The 13,169-nt window shown below is 43.2% G+C and overlaps 1 protein-coding gene across 5 annotated transcripts in view; it reads left to right on the top strand.

Moving 5' to 3' along the window:
* The window catches only part of stau2 (staufen double-stranded RNA binding protein 2), a 346,610-nt gene that overhangs the window by 210,308 nt on the left and 123,133 nt on the right, over positions 1–13,169 (top strand). For all 5 annotated transcript variants that reach the window (XM_080194078.1, XM_080194075.1, XM_080194077.1 and 2 more), the window contains exons 10-11: positions 8,265–8,396; positions 8,568–8,625. In XM_080194078.1, coding sequence (XP_080050204.1) covers positions 8,265–8,396; positions 8,568–8,625 — 190 coding nt within the window. The remainder of the gene's footprint in view (positions 1–8,264; positions 8,397–8,567; positions 8,626–13,169) is intronic.

Genomic DNA, 13,169 nt, shown 5'->3' on the forward strand with positions numbered 1-13,169 from the left:
TGGCTGGAATTTTCAGTCAACAGACATTTGAATGGCTCATTGCATCCCCTGTGGGGGAACCCACCATGGCAGGGCTGGAAAATCCTGCCACAGAATCATAGCATTTTATACCATAGGAGGATATATGCTGTGGGAGCTATCACATAACTGATCTTTTCCCACAGCCCTTCAACTGTTTATCTTAAAACAATATATCCAATTCCCTTTTGAAAATTACTATTTAATCTGCTTCAATACAGTGTATTCTAGATCATGACAATAATTGAATGTGCTAGCTCAATGCTACATGTTAGCTACAAATGACCAGTAAGCATGTTGAATATGCCTATGGAAAAAATTAAGATTACCATTTCCAACTTAGCATTCCTGTTAGGCTTTATAAGATAAAGAGAAAGTTACATATTATGGTGGTCAGAATGTACTGCCAATCCTATACACATGTAGGACTTCTATTCCACATCAGGCCAGCACTATGTGAATCAGCATTGTCTGACTTTAAGGAAAATCAACATCAATCACTGGAGTTATATGCACCATGCTGCATCCCAAGAACATGGATTTGTGTATGGCAACTGCAGTGTGCACGTGATGCATTGCATCAAATAACAAAACAATGCTACAAACTACAGACTTTATTCAAGAGGGATAGAATTGAGAATAAGGGAAGATATGTAAAACCTGTATCCAAACCTTGGTTAGACAACAGCATTTATATTGTTAAATATTTATAAGTATCATTCTGGCCCATATTATAAGAAAGGATAATGAGACACTGGAGAGGATGCAGAACTTAGAGGATGATACCAGAAATAATTGGGTCGACATATCAGCAAAGTATGCACAGACTGGGTCCTAAATTATCGTTAAGACAGAGGATGGATCTCTAGCTTAGGTAAAATAGCCCCACAGAAACCCAATTCCTGAAGTCCTGCCCCCAAATCCAGCACCCACTATTTTCACTGGGAAGCAGAGGTTGGTGGGTGTGAGGTCATTGTTCCTTGCATATCCATAGTTCATAGAAGAAGCTGCACATGTCTGAGTCCAGCTGGTTTCAAACAGATCCAATTTTCATACCTGGGATTTCCCAAACACTGCTCGTGGGCTTTAGATGTTTCAGAGAGATAAGGGTACTCTCTAGGATTGTTAAAAGTGTACATGCATGTGCATTAAAAGTGGATGGAACATAAAAACTAGGAGCAGGAGGAGACTATTTGGCTCTGCCATTCATTATGATCATGACTTCAACTCAGTAACCTGTTTCTGCTTTCCCCACGTATCCTTTGATCCCTCAGCTCCAAGAGCAAGATCTACCTCTTTGAAAACAAACAATGTTTTGGTTCCAACTGCTTTGTGTTGTAGAGAATACAGGCTCACCACACTCTGGGTGAAGAAATTTTCCCTTCGCTCAATCCTAAATGGTCTACCCGTATCCTCAGGCTATGACCCTTGGTTCTGGACTCCCAACCATCAGGGACATCCTTCCTTCATCCACCCTGTCTAATCCTGTTAAAATTTTATAGGTTTCTATGAGATCCCGCCTCATTCTTTTAAACTCCAGTGAATGTAATCCTAACTGACTCAATCTCTCCTCATATGACAGTCCCCCATCCTAGGAATCAGCTTTCGTAAACCTTCTGTGCTCTCCTTCCATAGTAAGAACATCCTTCCTCAGATAAGGAGATCAAAACTGCACGCACTATTCCAGGTGTGGTCTCACCAAGGCCCTGTATAACTGCAGCAAGACGTCCCTCTTGCTGCATTCATATTCTCTGGCCATGAAGGCCAGCATACTATTTGCCTTCTTCACCACCTGCTGCGCCTGCATGTTTACTTTTCAGTGACTGTTGTACCAGGACACCCAGGTCTCGTTGCACATCCCCCTCTCTTGACATATAGCCATTCAGATAATAATCTGCCTTCCTGTTTTTGCTACCAAAGTGGATAACGTCATATTTAGCCACTACTGCATCTGCCATTCATTTGCCCACTCACTCAACTTGTGCAAATCAACTGAAGCATCTCTGTATCCTTCTCACAGCTCACCCCCCCCATCTAGCTTGTGTCATCTGAAAATTTGGAGATAGTACCTTTAGTTCCCTCACCTAAATCATTAATGTATATTGTGAATAGCTGGGGTCCTAGTACTGATCCCTACGTTACCCCACTAGTCATTGCCTGCCACTTGGAAAAATACCAGTTTATTCCTACTCTTTGTTTCCTGTCTGCCAACCAGTTTTCTGTCCATCTCAATACACTACCCAGGTCCCATGCACTTTAACTTTACATGCTAATCTCTTACGTGTGACCTTGTAAAGCCTTCAAAAATCCAAATAAACCACATACACTGGTTCCCCCTCATCAAGTCTACTAGTTACCTCCTCGCAGAATTCCAGTAGATTTGTCAAATATGACTTTTCTTTAGTAAATCTTGATCCTGCCACAGTTTTCCAACTGCTCTGCCATTAAATCTTTTATAATGGATGCTAGATTTTTCTCCACTACTGACGTCAGGCTGACTGGCCTATAATTCCGTTTTCTGTTTATTTCCATTTTACATTAGCTTCCCTCCAATCCGTAGGAATTGTTCCAAAGTCTATAGAACCTTTGATGACCACCACTGTATCTACTATTTCTTAGTGGATACTAGGTGAGTTGGCCTAGAGCGTGTAAGCACAAAGGGTGGGAGACGTGGGTGGGCATGACTTAGCATTAAATTGGTATAGGGGCTATAAAGAGCCATGTGAATGCATTGAGGGACATAGATTGATATGAAGGGTGGGCTGGAGTCATGAAGTGGCCTGGTTGGAGCATGGTGAGGTTGTGGGATTGTGAGGGGTGAGTACATGAGGGCTGATTTTTGATTTGACAAAGTCCAGCAGCACCAAAGTGATCCTTTCACAGTCTGCTTCTGCACCTGGCAGTTCCTGTGGCTGTCTCTGGATTCTTCTCAAGGGAACTGGGACTGACTTGAGTTAATACCCACTGCCCCTGAACAAATATCCAACTGTTCGAGCATTTTGTTTTGAGTAGGATTTGTGGAACTGGGAATTTTCTCAACTGTGCGCCCCTAATTAGGAAGTAGAAATTCAGGCCTGTGTCTCTTTTCTCTTGGAAAAAAAAAGGCTGAGGGGTGATTCAGTTGAGGTATTTTTAATTTATGAAAGATTTTGAAAGAGTGGAAATGGAGAGTTTAACTAGAGATCATCAGTATAAGATAGTCAACAAGAAATCCAATAGGGTACACAAAAGCAACTTCTTTACCCTACAAGTGAGAAGAATTGGAATTAATTACCACAGAGAATGGCAGGAGTGAACTGCATGGATGCACTTAAGGGGAAGCTAGATAAGCACCTGAGAAATATGGGGATTGAGACCATGATGGATTCAGTTGAGGAAAGAAAAGAGGAGGCTTGATGGGGTGACGTGGTGGCACAGTGGTAGTACTGCTGCTTCACAGTGCCAGGAACCCAGGTTCAGTGCTGGCATTGGGTTACAGTCTGTGTGAAGTTTGCATGTTCTCCCCGTGTCTGCATGGACTTCCTCCTGGTGCTCCAGTTCCCTCTTACAAGGCCAAAGTTGTGCAGGTTAGGTGGATTGGCCATGTTAAATTGTCCCTTTGTGTCTAAAGAAGTGTAAGTTAGTGGATTAGCCATAGTAAGTGTGCAGGGTTTCATGAGGCCTGAGTAAGATGCTGTGTTGGTGAGTTGGTGCAGACTCAAAGAATAAAGAACAGTACAGCACAGGAAACAGGCCCTTTGCCCTCCAAGCCTGTATTGCTCATTGGTCCAACTAGACCATTCGTTTGTATCCCTCCATTCCCAGGCTGCTCATGTGACTATCCAGGTAATTCTTAAATGATGCCAGCGTGTCTGCCTCCACCACCCTACTTGGCAGTACATTCCAGGCCCCCACCACCCTCTGCTTAAAAAAACACCCCTCTGATATCGGAGTTATACCTCGCCCCTCTCACCTTGAGCTTGTGACCCCTCATGATCGTCACCTCCGACCTGGGAAAAAGCTTTCCACTATTCACCCTATCTACACCCTTCATAATTTTGTACACCTCTATTAAGTCTCCCCTCATTCTCCGTCTTTCCAGAGAGAACAACCCCAGTCTACCCTATCTCTCCTCATAGCTAAGACCCTCCATACCAGACAACATCCTGGTAAACCTCTGCACTCTCTCTGAAGCCTCCACGTCCTTCTGGTAGTGCGGCAACCAGAATTGAATGCAGTACTCCAAATGTGGCCTAATCAGCATTCTCTGCAGCTGCAACATCAGACTCCAGCTTTTATAGTCTATACCCCTATAAAGGCAAGCATTCCATATGCCTTCTTCACCACCTTCTCCACCTATGCTGCCACCTTCAGGGATTTGTGGATTTGCACACCTAGGTCCCTCTGTGTTTCTGTACTCTTGATGGCCCTGCCATTTATTGTATAGCTCCCCCCTACATTCTTCCAAAATGCTTCACCTCGCATTTATCTGGATTAAATTCCATCTGCTATTTCTCTGCCCAATTTTCCAGCCTATCTATATCCTGCTGTATTGTTCAACAATGTTCATAGCTATCCGCAAGTCCAGCCATCTTCGTGTCATCCGCAAACTTGCTGATAACACCAGTTACACCTTCTTCCAGATCATTTATATATATCACAAATAGCAGAGGTCCCAGTACACAACCCTGCGGAACACCACTGGTCGCAGACCTCCAGCCGGAAAAAGACCCTTCGACAGCTACCCTCTGAGTCCTGTGGCCAAGCCAGTTCTCTACCCATTTAGCCCCCTCTCCTTGTATCCCATGAGCCTTCTTAACCAAGGGGTTAGGGACCATTGGCATGAGGGACTTTGTCAAACGCCTTACTGAAATCCATATAGACGACATCCACGGCCCTTCCTTCGTCAACCGTTTTTGTCACCTCCTCAAAAAACTCCACCAAATTTATAAGGCACGACCTCCCTCTTACAAAGCCATGCCGTCTGTCACTAATGAGATTGTTCCATTCTAAATGCGCATACATCCTATCTCTAAGAATCCTCTACAACAACTTCCCTACCACGGACGTCAAGCTCACCGGCCTATAATTACCCAGGTTATCCCTGCTACCTTTCTTAAGTAACGGTACCACATCCGCTATCCTCCAATCCTCAGGGACGTCACCTGTGTCCAGTGAAGAGGCAAAGGTTTCCGTCGGAGGCCCAGCAATTTCATCTCTTGTCTCCCTGAGCAGTCTCGGATAGATGCCATTAGGCCTTGGGGATTTGTGAGTTTTAATGTTCCCTAAAAATCCTAATACTTCCTCCCTTGTAATGGAGATTCTCTCTAACGGGTCAACACCTCCCTCTGAGACACTCCCAGTCAACACGTCCCTCTCCTTTGTGAATACTGATGCAAAGTATTCATTTCAGATCTCCCCTATTCCCTTAGGTTCTGAGCATAATTCCCCTCCTTTGTCCCTGAGAGGTCTGATTTTTTTTTCCCTGACAACCCTTTTGTTCCTAACATATGAATAAAATGCCTTAGGATTCTCCTTAATCCTGTCTGCCAAGAACATTTCATGACCTCTTTTTGCCCTTCTAACTCTCTCTTTGAGTTCTTTTCTACTGTCTCTGTATTCCTCCAGAGCCCCATCTGTTTTCAGTTGCCTGGACCTAACATACGCCTCTCTTTTCTTTTTGATCAGATCCTCAATTTCCCTTGTTATCCACGGCTCTCGAATCCTACCTTTCCTATCCTTCCTTTTCACAGGCACATGCCAGTCTTATCAACTATTCCTTAAAATTTGACTCCCACTTGCCAGACGTGGACTTGCCCTCGAACAGTCTCTCCCAATCAACAGCTACCAATTCCTGCCAAATCGGCTATAGTTAGCCTTCCCCCAATTTTGCACCCTACCCGTAGGACAACACTGATCCTTGTCCATTACTATCCTAAAGTTAACAGAATTGTGGTCACTATTTGCCACATGTTCCCCTACTGAAACTTTGACGACCTGACCGGGCTCATTTCCCAGAACTAGGTCCAGTATAGCCCCCTCTCTAGTTGGGCTATCTACATACTGTTCCAAAGAACCTTCCAATACGCATTTTACAAATTCCTCCCCGTCCAGACTGCCAACTCTAAGCACTTTCCAGTCTATACCAGGGAAATGAAAGTCTCCCACTACAACAACCCTATTTTTTCTGCACCTATCCAGAATCTCCTTTAATATCCATTCCTCCACTTCCCGTGGGCTGTTGGGTGGCCTGTAGTACACCCCCAGCATAGTGATTGCACCCTTCCTGTTCATGAGCTCCACCCACAGCGACTCATTACATGACCCCTCTAAATTGTCCACCTTCTGCACCACTGTAATATGCTCCCCCACCTCTTTTAGCCCCTCCTCTGTCTCACCCAAAACAATTATACCCTGAAATGTTCAGCTGCCAATCCTGTCCTTCTTTTAACAAGTCTCCGTCACCGCAACCACATCCAAATTCCGCGTAAGCATTAAGGCCCTATGTTTGTCTGTCTTACCTGTTACGCTCCTCACATTGAAGCAGATGCACTCCAGACCTCCAGGCCCACTCAGGTCATCCTCTCCAGAATGCTCTTCTTCTTAGCTCGCCTTGCCCTGGCCCCCAGCTGGTCCCCAGCCTCAGTGTTTACTGACCTACTGTTTTGATCCCCACCCCTCTTCCACACTAGTTTAAACCCTGCCAAAACACACTAGCAAAACTCCCAGCCAGGATATTTGTGCGCTTCCAGTTAAGGTGTAACCCATCCTTTCTGCTCAGGTGCCATCCTCTCTTGAAGACTTCCCAATGATCTACGAATTTGAAACCCTCCCTCTTGCACCTCTCAGAGACATCCAGTACCCCGGTGCCAGGGAGGCAGACTACCGTTCTGGAGTCTCGTTCGCGCCCGCAGAACCGCCTGTCTGTGCCTCTAACTATCGCATCCCCCACCACTATTGCTGTCCTATTCCCTTTCGTTCCCTTCCGTGCCACAGAGCCTGTCTCCGTGCAGACGATCTGGTCTTCATGGCTTACACCTGGAAGGTCATCTCCCTCCACAGAATCCAAAACAATATACCTATTTTGGAGGGGGCAACCACAGGGGATCCCTCCATTGATTGCTCACTCCCTTCCCCTCTCCCATCTGTCGCCCAGCCCTTACTATTATGGGAGACTGCCATTGGGGTACTTTTTGGTACGTCACCCTTCTGACTTTTACCCTTCCTAACTGTGACCCACGTGTCTCCCTTCCAAGGTCCCGGTGTGACTATCTGCCTATAACGTCTATCTATTAATTTCTCATTTTCCCCGACTAAACTGAGGTCATCGAGCTGCAGTTCCAGCTCCCTTACACGGTCCTTTAGGAGTTGCAGTTCCACACATCTGGTACAGATGTGGACTTCCGGGAGGCAACTCATCTCCAGGAACTCCCACATCCGACACTGAATGCAGCAAACTCAACAGGTCGAATGGCCTCCATCTGCACTGGAGGCATTCTATGGTTCTATGGTTGAGTAAAGCATGAATACTAGCATGGACTGGTTATGCCGAATGGCTGGTTTTGTTCCATTTATCCTATGCAATCCTTTGTAAAGACAGATTATTTTGCTGATCAGGTTTTTTGGAACAAAACTCCTACTGAGGAAGGAGCACTGCTCCGAAAACTAGTGCCATTTGCTACCAAATAAACCTGTTGGACTTCAACTTGGTGTGAGACTCCTTACTGTGTTTATCCCAGTCCAACGTCGGCATCTGCACATCAAGGTTTTTTGGTGCAGTTGAACACAGAATAAGGCTTGCTCTGTAATGCAACAATTCAGTTCTCAACAGGACTTTTTCTGTCCAACAGAATCCAATCTGAAAAGCCTGGGCAGCATGCATCATCAGAGCAAGGGTTGAAAAGGAAAATAAACTAAAGCTTTTAGTCTTGTTTGAATTAAGTATTTCATTTTTAAATTACTTTATTTCTTTGTACATAGTTTTCTATTCATTACAGCTTGTGTTCTTTGTGAACTGCTAATAAAACCACTTATAACTGCACTTCCTTCACAAAAGGATTTCAATGGACTTTGAAGAAGGCTCGATTAGATATTCTTTCTGCTTATTTATTGATATGAAAATGTATCTGATTACCTTATTAGACATATAGAATGGAAAGCATTTGGATGCCTCAATAGGTATCTATTCGTAAGTCAACCATATAGATCATTCATTTGTTGGCCTGAAGTTGTCAAACAATTACATGTGTAATTGCTGTTTTTTTTAGGTCAAGGTAGGGACTGAGATTGCCACAGGAACAGGTCCAAACAAGAAAGTTGCAAAGCGAAATGCTGCGGAAGCCATGTTGCTGCAGCTTGGCTACAAAGCATCAATCCCTACTCAAAATCTACAGGAGAAGGTAAATTTGAACTTTAATTTCACTTCTTTAATTTAACTGTTAAGAAATAAAGACATAAAATACATTGCTTCCTAATATGTTATCACATGTTTATTTTTCTTTTTAGATTTTTGACTGGCATTTAATTGTAAAAATGGTACTTTGTATTTATATTTCTGTTTCAAATTACAGCCAGTTGAAAAGGGCTGGGATGGACGGAAGGTGACTTTTGCAGATCAGCCAAGTAGTAGTGAGTAATTTTCACACTTGAAATGCTCAAAACGAAATAACTGATTTATTGTCAAATTCCAAATGCAGCTTCATTGTCATTTGCATGGTTCAAATCGTTTAATTATACTGACAAGGGTTCAGTCACCATTTAAGGATCGAGGTGAGAAAAAACTTCTTCATTCAAAGGCTTGGGGTTAGGGTTAGAAGGATGTGGGTGCTTAAAATCATTGTGTATATTCAAGAGAGAAATTGACAGATTTTTGATGCTAATGAATGGAAATGGGAATAGTATGAGAAGGTAGCATTGAGGTAGTAGATTAGTTGTGTTCTTAGTGAATGTTGGAGCAGATTTGATAAGCCATCAACAGAATAAATAGTTGCTGAAAATTATGAATGAATTATTTAAAGGTTTGCCATTGTTTATCTAACATCACATACCTTTTAATTTAACTTCCTAAACTACCTGAGAGAACTCATCCCTTGTGCCTATGAAGTTTGCTTTGTTCAGATTTAAGAGCCTAGTTTTGGACTTTACTAAATCACCTCAAACTCAATATAAATTTTATCATATTATGATCTATTACCTAGAAATTCCTTTACTACTAAATTATTGATTAATCCTTTCCCATTGCCCAATACAGCATTTAAATTGGATTGTTCCCTAGTCTGTTCCTCAACATACTGATGTAGAAAGCTATTTTATATTTCCAAAGAACATATTCTCCACGCTATTGCTACAAATTTGGTTTACTCAGTCTCAATGCCATTATGCCTATGGAATTCATCTCCAAACTCTGTGGCCTGGGCCTTGGCTCCTCCCTCTGCAATCTTGAACTCCCTAACCCACAAACCATATTCAGTAAGGATAGGAAACAACACCTCCTCCACTATCATCCTCAACATCAGCACTCCACAAGACTCTGTTCTCAGCCACCTACTGTACTCCGTATACGCCTATGAAAGTGTGGCGGCCGATTTCCCCCCCAACTTGATTTTCAAGTTTGCTGATGACACCACCGTAGTAGGTCAGTTCTCAAACAGTGACGAGACAGAGTACAGGAATGAGATAGAGAATCTGGAGAACTGGTGCAGCGATAATAATCCCTTCCTCAATGTCAACAAAATGATCGTCATCGACTTCAGGAAGCGTGAAAGAGAACATGCCCCTGTCTACATCAACAGAGACGAAGTAGGAAGGGTCGAGAGCTTCAGGTTTTTAGGTGTCTAGATCACCAACAACCTGTCCTGGTTCCCCCATGCTAACATGATAGTTAAGAAACCCTCCCACTCCTCTACTTTCTCAGAAGACTAAGGAAGTTTGGCACGTCGGCTCTGACTCTCACCAACTTTTAGCGATGCACCATAGAAAGCATTCTTTCTGGTTGTATCACAGCTTGGTATGGCTCCTACTTTGTCCAAAAACACAAGAAACTACAAAGGATCGTGAACGTAGCCCAATCCATCAAGCAAACCAGCCTCCCATCCATTGACTATGTCTACACTTCCCATTGCCTCAGAAAAGCAGCCCGGAAAATTAAGGACCCCACGCACACAGGACTTTCTTTCTTCCACCTTCTTCCTTTGGGAAAAAGATACAAAAGTCTGAGGACATGTACCAACCAATTCAAGAACAGCTTCTTTCCTGCTGCCATCAGACTTTTGAATGGATCTACATTAAGTTGATCTTTCTCTACACCCTAGCTATGACTGTAACGCTCCATTCTGCACTCTCTTGTTTCCTTCTCTATGAACAGTATGCCTTGTCTGTATAGCGCACAAGAAACAATACTTTTAACTGTATACTAATACATGTGACAATAATAAATCAAATCAATGAAAATTAAAGCCCTCGTGATAATTGTATAACCCTTGCTACATGTGACTATTAATTCCTAATTTATACACTGTCTGACACTACAACTGCTATTTGGTGGTATATTTTATAGGCCCTTTGTGTTTTCTGACCCTTGCTACTTAGCCCCACACAGTATTTTCTTTTCTGAGTTGATCCTTCATCCCTATAGCCTTTAACCATCATTTATAACCAGTGTTTAATTGTATACAGGTTGTGGACATTGACTGGGCATTCACTTGAACCCACATAAACATATATAAATTAAAACCGTGGTTGTTGGCTTAAGAGGTGTATTATTTTATAAATTCATTTGTAGGACATGGGCGTCACTGGCTGTCTGGCATTTACTGCCCATCCCTAGTTGCCCTTGTTGAGAGTCAACCAAATTTCTGTGGCTGTGGAGTCACATATAGGCCAGACTAGTAAGGACAGCAGATTCCCTTCCCTAAAGAACCTGATGGGTTTTTCCGACAATTGACAATGGTTTCATAGTCATCAGTAGATTCTTAATTCCAGATACTTTTTATGAATTCAAATTTCATCACCTGCCACGATGAGATTTGAATCCAGATCCCCAGAACATTAGCTGAGTTTCTGGATTAATAGTCTAGTGATAATGCCACAAGGCCATGTTTGTGATATTTAAATATGAAAATAAGTATTGTGTAAAGATCTGCTCCTCTTATCAACTTTACCAGCTCGCTCTCTGGAATAGAACAAGGGCTACACAAACCTTCCCCAGCCTCCCCACTTTTCCATTTTGCTGATCTCTTTTAAAATTTAACTGTCCTGAAATGTTGACTCTTAATTTCCAATCTTGGTCACTCTATATCTACATTTTGGTAATAGCTACAAGATCAAATCTATTAATATCTATCTACGATATAAATTAATTTCCGTGTTTTTATAATTTTCTAATCTCACGCTGTTGCATTCAGTAACTAGTCCAACATATTGGACAAGGTTTTAAGATATCACCAGGGTGATGGTGGGTGGGTGAGGCTGAAGAATTTTAGCTGGAATAGATCACCTCTTCCATCAATGAGTGATCCATGTCTGTCCATATGTTTCACTGTCCACCTCTAAGGACCCTTGCTTTCCATTACCATCTCTGCCTTCTTTACAGTGTCACCAACAAAGATTGGAAGCTCACGTGTCAATATTTGCATGATATTAAAAAGTAAAACAAGTTAACATTTAGAGGTGGAATAAACTTCAGTCACTTCTAATGCTCCCTTGAGGCCTCAGATGAATTGAGGCAACCTTCTCACTTGTCTCTGCCTGCAGAGGACCTATTGTTTTGGATGTGCCATTGGAGTATCATCCAAGGGCTACACCAGCCACAATGCAGGACAGCCTATGTATCTGAACTCAGTGGCATTGATGGTCTCTCAGTTAGAGGGTCCAAGAAGCCCAATGATGATGATATTGCTCCATGACTGCTAGCACCATAAACCTCCTTGGTGATTGACTCAGTCCATGGATGGCATTCTGGCTGACTTGAGGGGAATAGCAGCTGGGGCCAAATTGTATCTCGTCCAAACATCTCTGTGCCATCAGCAGCACTGATCTGCCAAGACCACAGAATTTGGCATGCATTCTGTACTCCCAGTGTGCCTTTCCTGAATCTACTCAGAATGCTATTGCATGTGGATCTTCATGAGGTAGACCAGTCTCTCAATGAAGGTACTCATGTTCAAAACCCTGAATTAGGTCATGCACGTAAGATGATTAGATTCCTCCATTCTCAACCCATAAACATGTATTTATTCTGGGAACTCTGACATGTGGGAACATATGTGTGCTGTTGTTCTAAGTAGAATCTTCAATCCACGTGACTCCTGAGGCTCCACATCAGCAGCCAGCTGAGCAAGGCTGTTTTAGTCCTCCATCTTCAAAAGAGACAGCCATGGGTGCCTCATCACCTTTCAGTCATTCCTGCTATTTGATGGGGAGGAGTATGATCCACTCCTTCTCCTCTCCACCATGAATGCCGATCTCACCTTCTCTGTCTTGGTCGTGAGACTCACCTGACAAACTCTGTGGTCATTCAGAAGAGCAGATGGAACACACTTTCTCCTGGCATCGCTTTCTCAGGCATCCTAAGCTCCTTTTTTCCTGCCAGGAAAAAGTGATTAGGCACCGATGGCCTCTGTAACCAATACCAGTATCTCATTGACATAGGAAGCTGCATGTATCAGCTCTGAAAAGTGCTCAATACTGCTGGGCTCTGAAACTTGTAGAATCAGAAGGTACACTGGGCATGTTTCATGTTCAAGAGCAATATCTGCTCTCGGGCTCCTTAGCCAGTTTGTCTGCTGGAGGTTGAGTACCTAGAGGCATGTCATGAAGGCCTTGCGTTGCACTTACCTTGTTCAAGCAGCTAAACGGACTGAACCTTTTCTGGCTCTGAACCTCATTCCTGCTGACCACATTTCAGCTGCAAATGTTTTCAGCATCTCAATACTTGGTTGAGTGGGTGGACTTCCCCACTCTCCCTCATTGCATCAAGAGGGACTTCCACGCCAGTGTCGACAAAGTGGTTGGCAGTCCTGCCTCAGATTTCAGTCCTCTGCCTTTCATCTTCCATCAGAGCTGTTTCAATTCCCAGTCATGGTGTGCTGAAATTGAGCCTGCACTTATGCAGCTCAGTGTCCATTTTGTCTGATTATATAAACACTTACTGTTCAACTGAAAATATCATGAAA

This window comes from Carcharhinus amblyrhynchos, chromosome 8, assembly GCF_965287045.1.
Source record: "Carcharhinus amblyrhynchos chromosome 8, sCarAmb.v2.hapA, whole genome shotgun sequence".
NCBI lineage: Eukaryota > Metazoa > Chordata > Chondrichthyes > Carcharhiniformes > Carcharhinidae > Carcharhinus > Carcharhinus amblyrhynchos.